General features: G+C 44.5%; 1 protein-coding gene across 3 annotated transcripts in view; it reads left to right on the top strand.

Annotated features, from left to right (window-relative positions):
- PTPRG (protein tyrosine phosphatase, receptor type G) overlaps nt 1–20,514 on the top strand; it is a 642,217-nt gene that overhangs the window by 524,097 nt on the left and 97,606 nt on the right. For all 3 annotated transcript variants that reach the window (XM_015593756.2, XM_025050798.1, XM_025050799.1), the window contains exon 9: nt 17,536–17,720. In XM_015593756.2, the coding sequence (XP_015449242.1) occupies nt 17,536–17,720 (185 nt within the window). The remainder of the gene's footprint in view (nt 1–17,535; nt 17,721–20,514) is intronic.

The raw sequence follows: 20,514 nt of genomic DNA, 5'->3' as shown, positions 1-20,514 counted from the left end.
CCCTTGGTGTTAGGATTTTAAAATTTATCCATGTTGTGGTATATATCAGTAACTCATTCATTTTTTGCTGAATAGTATTCCTATTTGTTTTATTTTTTAATAACAGCTTTATTGAGATTTAATTCACATACCATAAAGTTCATTCTTTTAAAGTGTACAATTCAGTGTTTTCCATTATGTTCGCACAGTTGTGCAATCATGGCTGCTATCAACTTTCAGAAAGTTTTTATCACCCCCCTCCAAAAGAAAGTCCATACCCATTAGCAGTCAGTCACTCCTGTTCTCCTTCCTGTTCTTTTTCCTGCACCCCACTCCCCAGCACCTCTCCAGCCCTAGGCAACCACTAATGTACTTTCTGTCTCTGTGGATATGCCTGTCCGGATATTTTATATAAATGGAATCGTGCAATATTTGGCTTTTTGTCTCTGGCTTCTTTCACTTAGCATTATATTTTCAAGGTTTATCCATATTCAAGCATGTATCAGAATTTCATTTCATTTTATGACCGAATAATATACCATTGAAGTACATTTTGTTTATCCATTTATCAGTCCATAGACAGACATGTGAGGTTTTTTTGTTTGTTTGTTTGTTTTTGTTTTTTTACTTTTTGGCCGTTATGAATAGTGCTTCTATGAGCATTAATATTCGAGCTTTTGTGTGGATATAGTTCTCAGTTCTCTCCAATATCAACCTAGGAGTAGAACTGCTGAGTAATATTGTAACTCTGCATTTACAGTTTTGAAGAACTGCAAAACTCTTTTCCAAAAACAGCTACACCAGTTTACATTCCCATCAGCCATGTAGAAGAATTCTCATTTCTCCACATTCTCACCGACACTTGTTATACGTCTTTTTTATTTTAGCCATCCTAGTGGGTGTGAAGTAGTATCTCTTTGTGGTTTTGATTTCCCTAATGACTAATGATGTCCCTATTTGTTTTTAAGTGCACATGCCATAAAACCATGGTCCATATCATCAAATGTCCCTCCATTTTTTCCCCATGAAAACTCAGGTAATTCCAGGACACTGTAGGCCAAAAGCCAACCACACAGGCTAACAATCAGGCAGCCCGGAAGGCTTAGAGATCTAAGCAATAAAAAGCCAATACAGTAAGAGTTCTTTCCTGTCAGTCTTCTGCAAAAAATATTTCAAAAAGAAAAGGACTGTATTTTGTAAATCTCGGGTAATTCAAAAAGACTCATTCCTATTCAATTGGCATTTTCCCTGATCATTATTGGAAGCTTTCTGTGCTATGAAGTTGAGCACGGAGCTATGCATTTATTGGACCATTGAAACAGAAGAAAGAAAAATAAATTAATTAATTAGGACAGAAGTCAGTAAACATCTTTGTTTAAGTACCAGAAAGTCATATGGTTTCTGTTGCAACTACTTAGCTCTGCTACTATAGAAGGCGGTCATAGACGATATATAAATGACTGGATGTAGAAATAAAGCACTCTGTTTACAAAAATAGGCAACATGCTGGATTTGGCCTGAGAATCATAGTTTATCGACCTGCTCTAATGTATGGCTCTAACTGAATCTTAGACTTGGCTTTAAGGAAAATATTTTGTCTTAAATATGGTAGTGCCCATGACTGGGAAAGTGTCCATTGGTTGGTCCTACTCTTCCATTCTTCTATAAGACCCTAGGACCAATTAGAGATTTGTTAACTGTGTAACCAGCCACGTACCAATTCACATTAACACCTGGTCATCTCTTCCACCAGAGGTGTAAGCAGAGTCTCAATGGGCTGACTGAATATTAGCACCCCACCTCCCTCATCCCCTCGTCTGTGATCATTAACTAGTGTTCACTGAGCAGCACTGTGGGGGATGCCTGAGTTAATGTGCCCCAATCCTGCCCTCTGTCAGGATGATTGGATGTACTGGAATAGAGGAAACAGAATCTAGCCTTTCGGTGCCAAGAATGAGACAAATGGCCATGTGAGACACCAAAGAAAAGGGGGGAAGAGTCATCTTAATATTGTATTGTTGCCGAAGAAGGACTTATAATGGATGTCATCCATAAAAAGTATAAAGCTTTAGTTCCAGTAAATGGAAACAGTATTTAGGCTTGGTGGATTGTTCAAGGGACATCCAGTTTGCCAGTCTGCCCTTTGTCAGTAAATAACTTGGACATACTTTAGGATTTAATGGGCTGTCATTTTAGTTATTCTGCAACATATCCCGGCACATGGAAGAGCATTCACTGATTAAGTGCTGAATACTGTCTATTGTGAAGACTTTTGGAACAGTGAATGGAGAAAAATAACTTTCCTTCCAACAACGTGAAACATATGGTTTATTAATTTAACGAAACCTGTTTAAATCACAGTGGAATCAAAACCACTTGATCTGATAATTTGATTTGATGACTTAATTAAAGTGACACCGTATAATGTAATGAAAGCAAAGGAGATGGAGAGGACACGGGCTGCCTGTGTACCTTCCAGTCTCCTAAGCTAATGCCATGTTTTTCGGAGAATGATCTTTGCTTCTGCTGATAGAGGGATCCCTTTTTTAGCTACATTTTCAATTCCTTTTTTGGTGAAGAGCAGTTTTTAAGGACATATACCACTGTGTGAAAATGACTAAGTAACTAGCCTATTTTAAATCAGCATACATTGAGAAAGAGCATTACATTTTCCACCCAAATTAGCAAACAAAGAAGAAAATCTGTGATTGCTTTTGAAAGGAGTTTGACATTGAAATCGCAGTTTTCTGCTATTTTGGGAGAAAATATTAATGTTGTTCTATTTTCAGTTTAATCATTTCCACTTACCAGACTAATGAGCTTGCATTATTTTATCTTATTAAAAGAAGCTCCGATAGGAGCACTTAATTCTTTTGTAGGCAGCTCTCCTCCAGAAACTGTTCCAATAAGTTGTCTTGTTACTTCCAGAAACTTTCAACACAGAAAAGTGCTAGGGAAAACACATTTTTAATGCAGCTCCCGTGGAGTGTTTTTAACCTCCTACTTTTAAAAATAACTGTCATTTAGCTAGTACTTTTTAAACTTGAGAATGATTAAGAAAGAAGGCAAAAACTAGGGCAATTTTTAAGACTTTCCAAATTTGGGGTTCCTCATACTTTTGAAAATTTTTGAAGGTTATGCCATAACTATATCAAACATTTTTATATGCTCAGACATCCCATGATTACTATAATTGTGTATAAAGATATAGAACTGGCATAAGTTGCCTTTGATGGGCATAAAGTTGGTATTTTGTAGACACTTCATGTGGCATTACCTATTTGGATTCATCTTTTGTAGCCAGTGAATTTCTTTACATCTGTCAGATAGCAGCTTCATTCTCCACTGAAGGATTTATTGACTCGAAGGAGTTATGCCTGAAGCACCTGTGGTTAAAAAGGCTACGTAAGGGATTTTGTGTACCAGATGCTGTGCTAGCCTCTTCCTTTCATGTTTGTTTTATCTAATCCTCAAAGCACCTCTGTCAGGATTTACTTTCCATTTATCAAATATTTGTTGAGCATCTATGATGAACAAGTTCTAGGCACTAGAAATGAAGGGTCGGGACAAGGGAAGAGACTTCCTCATCATGAGCTTACATTTTAGTGGGGAGAAAGAAAGAAACAAGTCAGTCATTGATAGAGCTTCAGTCTTACCCTGAGATCAAATCAGGTAGTGTGCTAAGAGTGGTAGAGTGTGGAGAGGCAGTGGGGAAGAGATCTGCCCTGGCTAGGGCAGGTGGTGATAAGGAGCCAGCCCTGCAAAGTACTTAGAGGGAGAGGTCATTTGCAAAGGCCCTGAGGCCTCGGGGCCAGCAGGGAGAGGTTGAGCAACGGTGAAGTCTGGGAAAGACTTTTCTCGTTAAGGAGTTATGATTGTGTTCTTAACAGCAGTGTGAAGCCTGGGGAGGGACTTAAGCAGGGCTATGGAATGATGCGAACAGGTGTTTTAACCCATCACTATTATGTGAAGAATGTTTGCAGAGGACCTGGGGTGGAATCTGCAAGACCAACAGGAGGCTGATAGAAATATCCCAGGCAGGACGCCAGTGGTTGAATGCGAGTGATCTTGGTGGAGGTAGGGACGATCCTGAGGGATAGATTTTGGAATAGAGCGTCTGAGATTTACTAACAGTTTGGATGAGGGTGGTGGGGGTGTGCAAAGAGAAATGCGGTGCCGTTGTTTCCCTTTAACAGCTGAAGGGTCTGAGACTCAGAAAGAGCAAATGATCATCTAGAGCCTTTCAGCCGGGAAGTGATAAAGCTGAGAATGTGAACCGAGATCCTCTTATTATGTCCAGATGCAGTGTCCTTTCAGTTTTCAAAGGGACTGCCAGCTTCCGATGAATCCACAAGTGGCGGCCTCTTTGTTTTAAATGTCATCAGGTGTCTTGAACAACATGGTGTAGTACTCCTTTTCCAAATGAAGGAGCTTTACGACTAAATGTGCTCGTGGGGATAGAGCGCTCTTCCTGAAGATTGGGTTTATCTTCCCAAAAGGAATCAGTCTCTCTTTGCTTGGCTTGCTTTTGGCAGGTTATCTTGAATGTTCAGGGCACAGGCTGCTGATGCCTTGATCACAGGGTCAGTCCCTGTAGGGGCCAGTGTACCCACTTGATCTGGACAGTGGGGCCTGCCAGGCTGAAGATCTTGTGCATCCTTGAATCAACAGATCAACAGAGCCTAACATAGTAGGACATAGTAGTTGTATAATCATTATTGACTGAATGAAAGAATGAATGAATGGGCAATTATAAGGCACTAGGTAAGGATATAGATTTTAGAGTCATGCAAACCTAAACTCAAATTCCAAGTCAACCATTTACTCCTATATTTTCTTATTCTAGAAATATCTAAGTCTTGATTTTCTTGTCTATAAAATGAAGGTAATAATTACAAACTCCCTCCTTGGCTTGTGCCTCTTTAAGTGAGACAGTATAGGGAACATATACTACAAAGCCTCAGCATGGAAAGTACTCTGCACATAGTGCATTCTTGTCTGTATGTCAGCAGTGGCTTCTTTATTTGTTCAGAACAACCTGTTACTTGTGACATGGTCACTGGAGAACACATTTCAGAATAAAGCGACCGTGCTGTCTTCCTCCTATAAGTGCGATTTTATGGTTTTAAAATTATTAAAACTTTTCCAATGAAATCCACTATTCTTAAAGTGTTCTACACGTCCTATCCCCTTCCTCGGTCCCATCTTGCACTTTACTTCTCTTGGCGTCTTGTACTTCAGTCCACTGGCCACCCTCCTGTCCCAACAGGCTCTTTGTTCTGTCCGGAAGGCCCTTGCCCTACCTCTGCGCCTTAGCACCCCCTCCTCAGCCTTCGTAGCTCAGCTGTAGGGTCCCTTCCCCAGGGAAGTTTCCTGGCCGCCATGGCCCGGCCCCCTGTGTCAAAACACCCGTTCTTTTCTTTTATAGCACTCGGCACAGTTGGAATCGTACATTCATTTCCGTGATTTCTCTTTTTCTGATATCCAGCTCTCGCATTACCACATAAATTCCAGGAGGGGTGAAACTGTCTTCTTTGTCTTTTTTTGTTGTTGGAGAAAGTGTGCAGTGTTCACTGTTAGGTCCTCAGTAAATATTGGACTGGGTGGATGGACGGATGGATGGATGGACGGATGGACTAAGCTAACTCACACACGCCACATGGCCAGGAGTAAAAAGATTCTTGTCACAAGAGTTGGCACGGTTGGGGCATTTATGATCTAGCCCCAGCTGTGTGCTCTTGTGGGAGGAGCATAGCCAGGCATTTGGATTAGGATTCCACGGCACTCCCAGTACCTGAAATCAGAGAGGCTCCCAGGATGTGGGAAGCCATCTTCCACTGTGACCATAAGGCACTTGGCTGGAAGCAGTCATCTCAGAAAAACCATTGAGAGGTTTTCTGTCCCACGGAATATGTACTCTCCCGCACTGGAAAGTAGACAATGGGGGCACTTAAAGTTGCAGGCGCTGGTGTCAGGATGCTGCCAGGCAGAACCGCTTTATGTCTGAGGAGCTGTTGAACTGATATTTTTAGCAGACGCCAAAGGCCATCTATCTATAAATATTACTAATTTCTTAATCCTCTCTGTGTTCAGGTGGGTTAGGCAGAGTTCGATCTCGAAGGCCGACTTAGTCACCTTCCTGCAGCTTCAGCTTTTCTTTGCTCTCTAGAAAAATCTTCCTTGACAGTGTATTTATTTGTGTGGGCACCGTGGCGCTTGTGAACAACAATCTGAAAATTAATAAAGGCCGGCAGCATTCTCTTCCCCAGAGTGACACAGTTCCCCTTTTCTCTAGCTAACTAGCATTCACAGCCCATGAAGCACGAGGCTCCGAGGTCTGTGTCTGCATCTGGAATCACAGAGTATAGCTGGGAGACAGACTATTTATCTCCCCCATTCTTCCCGGTGATTATTTCGCAAACAAGCACCCGTTAGTTAAGGTTGTTTTTCTTCAGGTATAAGGAACTTGGACAGAAGGCTTGGCTTTCTCATGGCATAAGAAACAGTCTCACCTCTTCATTCCCCGAGGCCTAAGATTGAAAGACCATCTGTAAAGGTGCTGAATTGGGAGCCCGTGTTGAGTCCTCTCAAGTCCTCCTGTCCTCTTTCCTTCTCAGCATAGCTAGTGGTCATCGTGGCTGCTGGCTTCACTCCTGAGCCCTCCCTGGACTGGTTTTGTGACTCCAAAGCACTGGCTTGGACTGAAATCAGTGTCTCGGCCATCCCATTCAAATCTGTGCCTGTGTTGAGAAGGTGCTGTCTAGATGCCTGACACTAAATGCTGACAGGTATCATACATCAAGTGCTGAGAGCCTGGTGGTTTCTGTGTTCCTGAGCTGGCACCAGCAAAGCCTTCCCAAGAGAAAGGAGCCTTCTTAGGGAAGCGTGTCCGGACATTTAAAACTGTCGACCTTCACCAGCAAGCCAGAAGCCCAGGCTCTTCAGAGCATATGGACCCATGTGCCAGAGACAGCCAAGAGGCCGAGGCGGCCCAGTCCCTCCCAAGTGCCGCATACGTGAATCCCCACCAGGGGCGCTGCCTGTTCATAGCCTGGTCTCTCCATGCAAGTGGCAGGTCCCCTTTTCCCTCGCGGTCCTCTTGACCAAGGCTCGGAGGAACTGTTTGAGGCCAGTCCCCAGATGTGGAACCATATCCTAGAGGGCCATCCTTACCAGACGCCACATCTGGGGGTCAAAGCAAGGTTGGAATCCAAACAATGGAACTCAACCTAAGGCCCCCTCACCCCAAATCAGAATTAATGAGGGGCAGGTGCCAAAGCTAATTAGGTAAATGTCAGTCAAGAGCCAGGACTGCTCTTTTAAATATATTTGGTACCAAGCCTTAGGAATACCTAATTCTAAAAGAAAAATCATTTTAAGGACCAAATTGAAAGAAATGAGGGCACCTTGACCTATTGTATCATAATCACATAGAGTCAATGATTTAAATAAAGCCCAGCTAACCTCATCAGTGTGGATCACTAGATGATCACTTGGCAAGGCTATTGGGATTACTTACAAAGACAGCTCATGGCATCTTAGGTCTTATACGATGTTTAGAAAACAGTGTCAAATTCCTGAGGGCAGCTATAGAACTCTAAATGACCCGGATATTTCTTCATGATAAGCGGAGCCATGACGTCATCTCAATGGTGGGGAATAGGGTACTCAGCCAGAGAAAACCCAGCTCCAGTACAAGGGCATGGGCATTCGCTCACCCTTGACCTGCAGCCTGGTCTTGGCTTTCCACCTTCAGTTGGAGCCCAGCCTGGAGCAAGGCAGTGGGAGAAGGCTGAAGTTAAAAGGTACCACGTGGAAGGGATGCTGTGCTCAGTGTAAGAGAAGGAGATACACTTTGCTTTTTTATTGTCAGGAAATCACAGCATTAAAGTTTAAATGGAGAAAAGGGCCCTGGTGTACATGGAATCCAGCCTTCCACCCACTGTTCAAGCAGCTGTTGTCAAGTGGGACTGGGAAGATACTCCATTCTGAACGTTGCCGCCCCCTTAGCGCTGAACCAGGCAATGCTTTTTCTGCACAAAACATGGGCACCTCCCATGGTCCTTAGCTCTCAGAGGAAGAAGGATATCGTATTTAAAAAAAGAGAAAAAAGACTTTAAAGAGGTAGGAGAGGTCAGGAATAGCATAATGTGAGAAAGTCTAAACCGCATACTTGGAGGACTAGAGAATTGAATTTTCACTTCTGCCTTCCCGGACACTAGCTGCTGCTGTTGTATTTTGAGCATGTGACCCTGTTACATGCACAGCAGAGACAGCTGACAGGATAAGAAAGTTTTCAAACTTCCTCTTTCCCATGGTAATTGCTACCCAGAGCATCTAATACTCAATTGTTGGCTGAGAAACACAATTGCACGTCGGGCTTGTTGGTGGAGTGGAGGAATGCCACTGAGTGGTGTGGAAAAAACTCCGCAAGTGTATTAGAAAAACTTACAGTTCTCCTTCCTGAATGGGAAAAAAACCAGCTGTCCACCTCCTGTGTTTTTCTCCTTTTTTTCACTCAGAACGCTTTACTTCTGACACTTCTGGTCACCGAATACGTGGAGGTTTTCCTCCAACAAGCGATTCTCTATGACACCAGCTGGGTGCCCAGCAGTTTAACTTAGTTCTGACACTATCTACATGGAGGTAGCTCCAGATCTCACCAGTTAAGGGCTCGGTCCCACAAGACTTCTCCCCGAGTTCAGATGCCAATTGCAAGTAGCAGGTCCTCAGGCTACCCACAACTTCTGTCGGACTTGGCTATGAATCAGAGGTTCCCACAGCCCCCTCCTTGGGTTTGATTAATTCGTTAGACTCCTCAAACTCAGGGAAACACGATTACCAGTTCATTAAAGGATATGATAAAGGATACAGATGAATAGCCACATTGGAAGCTCTCTGAACCCCATACTTTTGGGAGTTTTATGGAGGCTTGGGCACATAGGCATAATCAATTATTAACTCTATTTCCAACCTCTCTCCCCTGCTTTGAGAAAGGGAGTTGGGGCTGAAAATTCCAAGCTTCTAATTGTGACTTGGTCTTTCCATTGACAAGCTGCAACCCAGAAGCTGTTCAAGAGTCACCTGCATGGAAAGATGCTCCTTAGTGCTCTTATCACTTAGGAATTTACAAAGAATTTAGAAGCCCTGTGAAAGGGACAGGAGACAGAGACCAAATATTAGAATAAGAGAAGATTTACAGATAGCCAACAGGTACGTGAAAAGATGCTCAACATCATTCATCATCAGGGAAATGCAAATTAAAACCACAATAAGCTATCACCTCACACCTCTTAGAAAGGCTGTTATCAAAAAGACAGCAAATAACAAGTGTTTGTGAGGATGTGGAGAAAAGGGAATGCTTGTGCACTGCTGGTGGGAATGTAAATTGGTACAGCCACTATGGAGAATGGCATGGAGGTTCTTCAAAAAATTAAAAGTGGAACGACAGGTGATACAGAAATTTCACTTCTGGGTGTTTATCTGAAGGAAATGAAAACACTAACTCGAAAAGATATATGCATTCCCATGTTCATTGCAGCATTATTCACAATAGCCAAGGTACGGAAACAACCTAAGTGTCCATTGATGGATGAATGGATAAAGAAATTATAGTGGCATAATGTATAGTGGCATATATATAATGGCATAATGTTCAGCCATTAAAAAAAGAATGAAATCTTGCCCTTTGCAGCAACATGGATGGACCTCAAGGCCATTATGCTAAATGAAATAAGGCAGACAGAGATAGATAAATACTGTATAGTTTCTCTTATATGTGGAATCGTAAAACAAACAAACAACAACAACAAAAAAAAACCTGTAGATACAGAAAACTGATTGATGAGGATTACTAAGTGGCTGGTGTGTTAATCTCCAGGAGGTCAAGAACCGATGTCCCCTTCTGTTCACTTTCATTGTTAGTTGCTGGTCAGGATCATGGCACATAGCAGGTGTTCGGTAAACATTTAACAATAGCTACTCCTTTTAGCACACTTCCTATACATCAGTCAGCAAGTGCTTAAGCATTTCATGACAACACAGCTGGCATGTCCAGAACCAAAGTAGTCTGACTCCAGAGTAATAAGTAAGTGAATGAATGACTCTCTTGGATCTTGGTTTCGAAAACAGAAGTAATGATGGAGTCAGCAGCCCCACAGAATTACAGTGAGGATTTGATGACATAATTTGAGAAATGTGCTAACTCAGCCCAGAGCCAGGCTCATCAGATGGGACTTGTTACTATTGTTATGTCGGCATAGAATGGCACAGTGTAAAGGCCTTGGGGGTGGTCGCCCTGCACCACCAGATATATTTCCAGCATCCCATGATGGCTTGAGGGACCATGAACCTAGATTGCATTTCTGATGATGGGAAATGGTGACTAGGCACGTCTTGTTTTAGAGGGCCTAGAAGGAGTTGAAGGCTGCTCTGGAAATTGTCAGACCCCCACCCTCTCATCTGTCATTGAGAACAGAGAAGATCAAGAAGGTAGAGAAAGAGAGAAGGAAGGAAGCTTGCACGTGTGTGCGTGTGTGTGTGTGTGTGCACACGCATGCACGCAAAGGATTGTAACCCACCAAAAATTCACGGAGCTGAGGCTGCAGTAGTGATGCACAGTGCCCGCATGGAGCAGTTTTCACCTTTTAAGCACTTTGACTAATCCTCCAGACGTCTTTATTACTATCTTGCAAGTAGAAAAACACGTGTGAGGTGTGTGTATAGAACACACACGACCAGCCCCTGTGCCTTCACCCCCTCTGGTGTAGAATATGACAGGCTGCGTTCCAGTTCTGAACCCTCCGCCCACTCTGTCCGTGGCCCAGCCCAGTGGCTTGGTCTCTCTGGACCCCTGCGTCCTCGCTCATCTTTAATGGGGAGAATAATTGAACCCGCTTCTGGGATTCAGTTCTGCATGTGTGAATCATCTGAGAGAAATACACAGCATGACCTGGGCAGCTGGCAGCTCCAACAGGATATCACTGGGATGTTGTAAATCCCCAGAATGCTGAATATGGGGTCCTGCTTTGATCTCCTTCCTGGTTCTGGCACCTTTGCCCGTGCAGTTTCCTTTTCTTAAGGTCTCGAGGGCTGGGGGAGGTGACACCTCAGAGCGCCAAGATTCCGGGTTTGAAGTCCTACACGGCCTGCTTTGGGGGATTTCACGTTTACCTAGACCTCTTTGATATAGCCCTTCGGACAGAGAAATCCTTCCCTGAGGCCATTTCTTTGGAAACTTCCCCTAAAGGACTCCAAATTCAAGGATTCTTGAGCTGAGCTGGGGCGATAAAGAAATGACAGGCATTTAAGCTGTCTGAGGCAAGGCTTGTGGCTCTGTTCCACTTGAGTTGCTCCTTCTGCTGTAAGAGGAGATAGCGCTCCCGCTCTCTCCCTGCCAGGCAGGTCCCTGGGGGGAGGCACCCCCTCACCACCCCCCATCCCCGCCTCCCAGTAGGCAGCAGTTCCGTTTCTGTTGACAAGCATTCTGAAATTGTGACTAGGCACCAAATTGCTGTGTTTGAGCAGTGCTGTCTCTGACTCCTGACCAATAATTGGCCTGTTGCCTCCCGTTTGAAACTCAGAGGAGGCAGGCGCAGAGGGGGACCTTCAACTCATAACGTATCACGTTAGTTTAACACCGAAAATGGAGAAGACTGTGGTGGGGTGGGAGAACTTGCCGTTTACTTGGGGAACCACTGAGAAAATATCCTTGATTTTGATTTAGAGTCAGAGGACCTTGGGTGCTCTGCTAGAAGCCTCTTCATTATTTAACAAAGTCTGGGGTCATAATTAAAGGTGGTTTAGAATGAAGGTAGAAATTCTCAGGGCTGGCATGAGCATCACCCGAGAGGCCTGTGAAAAGCAATCAGACACCAGTGGGAATGTAATCAGGCCCTGAGAAGGGGAAGGCTGATGTCAGGAGCCCCTCACAGGGGATATTTGTTTAGAGAACTGGGTGTGGTGCTTCCCACATGGTTAAAATGCTTCAGTTTTGTGCAGAAGGTTGTGTTAAGAGGACTGGCAGACTCCGTGTTTGGCTAATGGTGCTGTTTGCAATGGGTGTTGGGCACCAGCAGTGTGCCTGTGACAGTGTTGCTGGTGCTTGTTTCGTCTAATGGAAAACTCACCTGGCTGTGGGTGAAGCCAGCTGGGGAAAGCAATAGGGAGTGGTAGGAACTGAGGCAAATATGAGCGCACACATTTAGTCTGAAGCTGATTTGCTGCTCTGGGTAACCACTGCCATGTGTGGGTACCGGCCCAATTTGAAAATCCAGCTTTATATGTGAAATATACTAATTTGTAAAACACCATATGGGCCCAGAACCTTGTCCCTGTATCTGTATTTTGGTTTAGCCACAGTGCTCTGTTATTCTCACCCCAGTCATGTGAGGAGAATATTGCTGGGTTATAGCCACCCATTTTACGTATAAGAACTCAAGCGTCTATGTGGGTCTGGCTCCAAAGCCTACTCTTGTTTATACCAGCTTTTCCAAACTGTTCCATAAAATCCCATAGTGCTGCTTTTGTCTGTTTTGTATTTGGAATTTCGAGAGAGGTTTTATTTGAAAGAAGGGTTTCCATCACTGAAAAGAACAGGCAAAACTTCGAAGCACAAGGCACACTAGTGTGCTGTCTACTTATTTTCATGTTCTTTGAAGGGCATCTGTTCCTCTCGCCTCCTGCGGCCGCCAAGCATGCCGGGATTTTTGTCCCCACCAGAGACCAAATGCTTTTTCTGATTAGCACATATCCCCTTAGTAAAGGTATGAATTAAAGGCCAAGGACAGGCTCCTCACATGAACTTGCGGGTCCTGAAGGTGAGCCCAGGAATGGATTGTGTGGCACCGATTTTATAGACGGGAACCTTATCAGTGGTCCTGACTAAGCAAAATACCTGCTCTCATTCCATCAGTGAAACTTGAGGCCCGGTGCTTGCCCTGGAGGTCTTACAGCTCTGTCAGAGGGACAGAGACATGGACTGGCAAGGAGGACATAGTGATGGGCACTTGGAGGAGGGGAGCAAAGGGCTCGGGAACAGAGGAGACCTCTAGGGAGGGGCGTTTTTAGCAGGCTGGGGTGGAGGCTGCCGGAGATGAGTAAGTGAGGAGAATGGAAAGCCATGAAGTTGGAAACTTGGAGGGTGGTCACATCATGCAGGACCTATGGACCAGGAGAATAAGGAATTTAGGCCATCTATCCAGCATGCCCTTCGTTAGCCAATATTTATGGAGAGCCCGCTCTGCCAGGTTCTGTTTTAGCACCAAGGATAATGTGGCAAGCAAGACAGAAAAAGGTGCCAACCTCATGGAGCTTACATTTCTAGTGGGAGAGTTAGATTATTTATTATAGATAGTCAGTGAAATCAATAATATAATTCTACGCAGCGCTACATGCTCGGATGGATCTCAGCTCTGTGGAGGGGCGGGCCTCTTAGGCTGTGCTGAGGGGCAGAACTCCAGTGCTGAAGATATACGTGTAGTCGCTAAACATGTTTCAGATAAGGTTTGGCCTCCCATTACCTTCTAGGCCTGGGATCAGCAAACCACTGTCCCCAGCTCACCCACCACCACCATTTTTTATACCTCCATAAACTAGGAATGGTTTTTATATTTTAAACAGCTGGAAAAAAATCAGAAGCAGTAGAATATTTAATAGCACATGAATAGCTAATGAAATTGACATGTAGTATCCATGAATGAAGTTTTACTGAAGCACAGCCACACTCATTCGTATATACATCGCCTGAGCCCGCCTTTGTGCTTCGAAGACGGAGTCAGTTATTTGTGACAGAGACTGTATGGCTCACAAAACGGACAGTATTTACTATCTGGCCCTTTATAGGAAAAGTTTGCCAACCCCTGCTCTAGGTCCTCCTAGTCCTCTGCAGACGCTTCCTCCAAATCTGGCCCAGACAACCCCTCCCTCTCAAGGAGGTGGTGGTGGGAGATGAGAGTAGAGAGAAATTTCTGTTACACCTGCCCGTCCTGTGGCCTGGGTACGGCTTCTTAGCCTGCGAACCCCTGGCCTGATGCTCCGATGTGGAGTCAGGGGCAGGTGTGGTTCTTCAGAGGCTCCTTGGTTACTGAATTCCTGCCCTGGTGGGTGGTCCTGTTAGAGGGAGGCCAAACCTGCCTTTTTTGCGAGCTTAACAGTATTTTCTATTCATTGAGACAGTAGGATTCTGTACTTTCATTTAAAACAGTGATTCCAAGCTTCATTTGTTGACAAGACAATATATCCATGACTTACTGAGTAAAATACAAAAACAATAAAAAATTTAATTACAGGCCACAATGCATCATACTCCATTTACATCAGATGGTGTGTATGTGCTTTTACATGTGTAAGAAGAGATACCTGGATTTTGACACCCCAGAAAGTTAGTAATAGTTATCTCTGGGTGCTTGAATTTGGGGTGATTTTTTCAAACTTTCTTTTTATTTTTTTTTTGTGCTACTTGGGTTTCTTTTTTAAAACATTAACATGAATCATTGTAATCAGCAAAGAAAAACACAGCTATTTTAATTTCAAAAAATAAATAAGAATGGTTGCATCCGTGTGTGGGTGATAGAATTATTTATGTGGTTCTGATGTAACTCTTAGAAATATATATCCCTCCCCATAGCGCTCACCACTAATTGGAGCAGGGGAATAGTGATGGCTTGAGAATAAGGGAGATAAATAAGACTATGGTAGGTGAGAAAAGATGTAGACGTCAGGAAATCTGACATGGTCTTCGTCGTGAGGGATAGGAGCTTCCCAATATAGAGAGCTACTTGGTTCGTTATTGGCATTTGGAAATATGGGGGTGTCGATCTTTTCCTCACTTTCCCCCCTGTATGCGGTCTTGAGAAACTGTTAGCCACTTAACTTGGGGTATTTTTAAAACGGTACGTTAGCGCCACCTAGTGTCCACACTCTGTCATTTTGCCCCCACTACGTCTCTGTGGAAGCCTCCCTTCAGACTCTGTTTGATGTCCCTGCTCTGGTGGCATTTGCGAGGCAGGCAGTGCGATGCCTCCCGGGGTTCTTCAGGGCAGTGGGAATGCCTCATTAATTTATCTCTTCCTTCCTGTCTCAGTCACACAAAGCAAATCTCTGACTGCTGCGTGATTTGGCAGTTGAAGAGCAAAAGGAGGCCTCCCTGTCAAAACCAATCTCCTCTTTTCTCCAGCAGCCAGCTCCTTCAAGCAGGGCCCATGCTTCTCTGGCAGGAAAGCCATCCCGCTCTCCAGGGCTGCCTTGGCCTTGGGGATCTTGGGGAGTCTGGCCAAGGTGGGCTCCTGGGAGACGCCAGAACCAAGCCGTGGTCCCCTGTCTCATCTCCTCCAGGGTTGCTCACCCCTCCTACACTCAGAACCTGAGAGTTGTCCTCACTGGCCCTCTCTTCCTCATGCCTCTCCTTGTCCAGCACATCACCAGCCTTCTCAGTTTGACCTCTAACTCTTCACTCTGGAAGCTGCTGTTCTTTTGTACCCTCGCTGGTCTACAAGCAACTAACTGGCCATCTGCAGCACTTTCTCACAGGCCTCCCGCCTCCCATCCTGGCTCCTCCGGGTTCTTCTATGCTCAGCTGAAGCTCAAGGGATCTTTGTAAAGCAAAGACCTGCTTGTGTCATTCTCTGGTTCGGATCTTTCCAGTGGCTTCTGAGTGCTCTTAGGATAAAGACCAGAATTTTCATCTGGGCCGATGAGGACTCCTACTCCAGCTAAACCTGGCACTGCTTGTCTCCCTCCTCATTCTCCGTGCCTTGACCCAGGCTCACTGGCCTCCTTTCAGCCCCTCAGGCCTTCTCCCTCCTGTGGTCCCTCGGCCTGCTCTCTCCTTCTTCTCCTGACTCCCACCCATGTAATCTCCACTCTCAGCTCTCAGATGTGCCTTCCTCAAAGGAGTCTTCCCCAGGGCCCATAGCCTGAGTCAGATCCTCCTGTAATATGCTTGGAAAATACCCTCTCCTTCTCTTCCCCTCCATCTGTCCCATCTGGGTATGCAATATCAGCTCCACGTCTGTGATTCTTTGGTGAATCTCCTTGTCCCTATTTATACCAGTGGTTCTCAGCCAGAGGCGATGGCCCCTCCCCCCACCCCGAGGGACAGTTGGCATTCTCTGGGGACATTATTAGTTGTTACAGTTGGGAGGATGGGGAATGCTATTTGCATCCAGTGGGTAGAGGCCAGGGATGCTGCTCAACACCCTATACAACACACAGGACAGCCCCCCACGAGGAAAGAATAATAATCTGGCTCAAGTGGTCAATAGTACCGAGGTTAAGGAACAGTGCTCCAGACTCTTAAGCCCCACGGAGGCAGGAACCACGGCCACTGGGAAAGAACACATTTAGAGGCCTAAAATATTGTTTTTAAAGGCTAACTTGATATTCTCAACCCTTTCATAGACCACCATGTCCCTTCGACCCTGCCGGCTACAAAGAGTAAAAAAGAATTCGCCTGACTTTCCCTTACGCTCCACGTCAGCATAGTTTCACTGGGTCCTGCTGATCCAGGGAAAATCATCCCCCCCGTTTTTGGGGGTTTTTTTTTTTTGGTAACTTTGCTTTAAACTTATTTAAAGTCTCATTTTAAATTGCATTTGTTTATGTACCAGTTTATTTACAATAAAATTTGATCTACAATTTTAGTTCATTAGGATACCCCACAGTTTCAAATGGCTTGGCTTCTACTAAAAACTCATGAAGAAAAAAAGGTCATTTGACTATGGTAGACTGAAAGAGGCTAAAGCCTTACAACAATTAAATGCAACTAATAAGGGAGAAAACAGCTATAAACAACCTTTCAGAGACAATTGGGGACATTTGAATATGGGCTGTGTATCAGATAGTATTATTGAATTAATGTTTTTATTCTTACATATGATAACAGTGTTAAGGTTATTTTCTTAGCTCAGGCTGCTATAACAAAGTACCATAGACCAAGTGGCTTATAAACAATAGTAATTTATTTTTCCCAGCCCTGAGGGCTGGGAAATCCAAGATAAGGTACCGGCAGATTTACCTTCTGGTGAGACCCCACTGATAATGCCGCCTCCTCACTGTGTCCTCACGTGACAGAAGGGCTAGGGAGCTCTTTGGAGGCTCTTTCATAAGGACACTAATTCCATTCACAAGAGCCCCACCCTCATGACCTAACTGCCTCCCAAAGGCCACACCTCCAAATACCATGACAGCTGGGATTAGTTTTCAGTATGTAAATTTGGGGGGAACAAAACATTCAGTCTATCGCAATTATGTAGGAGATTGTCCTCATTCTTAAGAGATGTAGGCCAGAGTATTAAGGCGTGAAGTGTCAAGATTTCGGCAACTTGCTTACGATGACTTAGCAGGAAAACAATTCGTGTGTGTATAGGATGAGAGAGAAAGAGAACTGATGTGACAAGGTGCCAACAGTGGGCAGATTTAGGTGAAGGAAGGGCATATGGGCGTCTCCTGTATGACTATGTCGACTTTTCGAGGTTGGATTCTTTAAGAACACAGGGTAGACGAATGAATGGGATGTTGTGCCGGGAACCCCCTGAGCTTGGCCATCCGTGTCTTCAGTTTGCAGCTCTCCGCCCATCCACATGAAGGTGCAGCCTCTGAACCAGACGGCACTGCAGGTATCCTGGAGCCAGCCAGAGACCATCTACCACCCGCCCATCATGAACTACATGATCTCCTACAGCTGGACCAAGAATGAAGACGAAAAGGAGAAGACGTTCACAAAGGACAGCGACAAAGACTTGGTAAGACCTTTCTGTTCCTAGTCAGGGCGCCTGCTGCCCGTGCAGGTGAGAGGGATTCCTGCCAGTCTCTCCACCAGGCACTGCAGGCAGGCCTTCGCTGGGTCATCCCAGCCTCAACGCTGCCTCCTGAGGGCAGGCACTGCCACCAGCTCCACTACCACTGTGAGCTGTGGCCGGTACCGGCCTGCACCCTGTCCCACCCTCACACTTACCAGCCAACACCACCAGGGAAAGCTAGTTAATGTCTTTAAAATCGGGCCCTCCGTAACTGACTCCTCCTTTCTCTCATGAAAGCAGAACGCTTTTGTTAAGCCCTTTTCATCTGATAGGGTTATTGTAAGTAATGAATGTCGTATCTAGGTGCAGCAGGTTCTGGCCCGTGGTAAGCGCTACGTAAGTACCAGTTATTATCATTACAGTGGTGCCTCCTCCTCTTCTACTTCTGCCCACCACTCCCTTTGTCACATTTGATCTGCCTCACACTTTCCTACCTGCTGGATCACTCTAACCGTGTAATTTTTAACCACTGTGCCCAAGACACTAAAAATATCTGACCTCACTTTGAGCTACGCATGCCCAGTTCCACGCCTCATCTTAAAATTTGCATAAATGTTGAGTGGCTGACACCCAACAAAGCCCTTCAGAACAGATGTTCCTAGATGCCATCTTCTTCCCCTGTAAAAGCAAACTCTCCAACAGCACTAGTCTTTAAGTCTTTGCATAGAAACTCAAAGTGACACATTTGGGTTTGAAAGCCTTTGCTTTTATTGTTAATCAAAGGAAGGCTTTGGAATAATGAAATCCGTAATTGTATATGCACATAAAAATGCAGTCGCACAGAGTGGGATTCTTAATGACTGTTATCACTTTTTTTTTCCTCCCAATACAGAGTCCCTGGAGCCCATTCAATCAGTTATAGAATAATGCTTTTCGTATTCCTTCAGATGAAGATTCTTTTACTTCATTTCCATTTATATTTTCAATTTCCCCATTAGACATTGTTATCTGGGTCACATTAGGGAATGATGAGCTTCATGAAATCAGAGAGGGATCTGTTGAAAGTTACCCAAGGTTATGATGTATTTTAACCTTTCTCTCGTCGGTATGGAAGTCCATAAGGGATTTTTCTCTTTCTGAGTAAAGATGGCTTGCATTAATCAGCAGAAACTATGTAGGCGCTTAAGCGGTTTCTTGTTCTAAGTGGAAAATAATTAAACATGCAAAGATGAATAGATACCGGCTTGGAGCGAATTCTAATAAATCCCTGCATAGATGGAGCGAAGATTTTGCTCTGAACAGAAGACGGGGTCAGAGGTTTAGAGAATGAGGCATAAATTAGTTTCAGAGAAAGAGAGAGATGGAGAGAAAAACATGCTTTGACAGCAAGTTCTTTTTTTTGTAAGAATTTCTGGGGGTGGTTAGTTTCTTTCAGGACATACAAAATTAATTTTCTTAATTCCTCAGGAAGTCAAGTGTGCTGACTTAGTGGCAGCAAAGCTGTTCTCTAACTGACGGTGACTGTGGCCCAGAAACCTAGACGTAACGCTTAACATTGGTGCAGCGTTTTCTGGTTTACGTAAATGTCTCTTCCATGGCCTCACTACAAACCTGTGGGGGCAGGTGTTACTCCTACCTTCTCCGAAAGAGATAAGTGAGGCTTAAAGCTGAGTGATGGGACCCCAACCTCCTGCTCCCGCCAGGAAGCAGTTTTCTAGGCGGTGGCAGCAGGTGTGTCCTGTCAGAGATTCTCAGTAGCTGCATTGGGAGAACCCAGTCAGCGGTAAGGTCCCAGAGCTGCTTTTTATACTTGGTCCAGAATACATATTACACTGACAAGACATTTCATCCATTAGGGTGATCTTTCACGTCAGTTGCTTTTGTTTGTTTCTTCACAAAGCAAGCTGTCTGCTTTTTAGGTAGTTTGTTTTCATTTTTAAAGGCACTTGGAATAAAGTCTTAAGGAATGGGGACCCAGATTTGGCAGGTGTTGAATGACTAGAGATTGGCAAACTTTTTCTAGAAAGGGCTAGATAGTAAAGATTTTATAGGCTTCGTGAGACTTATAGTCGCGGTGGCAACAACTCAGGCCTGCCACTGTAGGGAGAAAGCTGTCATAGATGACATGTAAATGAATGAGCATAGCTTTGTGCCAATAACACTTTATTTACAGAAATGGACAGGGAGCCAGATTTGGCCTGTGAGCTTGGAGCTGTGTCAGACCGGCGGCAGACAGTCTTTCTGTTGCATGGTGTGGACTGCCTGTGAACAGGATTTGCCTGACCTGTGTTGCCTAGATTTCATAAGAACCCTGTGAGGTAGCTATCTCTCTCCCCACTTTAGAGTTGAAGGTAGCAAGGGCCAAAGACAATGAGCAACTGGCTCAGAATCACAGCCGATGAGTGTAGTGACAAGGCTAGATCTTACGTCATCTGACCTCTAGCCAGATGTCCTTCCTAGCGTCGTTCCTCATATTATCAGTGGCCCAAATACAGCGAGACCTTTAAACTACAAAGTAACAGACATGCAGAGATTTCGTTGCTGGCGTTCTAAATGCTGCATGACTCTGGAAATTCAGTGCACTTGATAATTCTAGTTATCCATCTAGGGTAAATAATTACACTTTATAAGATATGTTATAAAAAGTACTTATAAAAGAAGTCCAAACCTTATAAGTATAAAGAAGGCTGAAGACACAGTCCAAGCCATAGTCAAGAATGTAAGTCAAGACTGATTGTTGAATCTCTTATCCTGCATTTCACTGCTGCAAGCAGATTCCCAAGCAGTTATTTCTGAC

Source organism: Pteropus alecto, unplaced genomic scaffold (assembly GCF_000325575.1).
Source record: "Pteropus alecto unplaced genomic scaffold, ASM32557v1 scaffold75, whole genome shotgun sequence".
Lineage (NCBI taxonomy): Eukaryota > Metazoa > Chordata > Mammalia > Chiroptera > Pteropodidae > Pteropus > Pteropus alecto.
The sequence above is the reverse complement of the archived record's forward strand: the minus strand, read 5'-3'. Positions and strand labels throughout refer to the sequence as shown.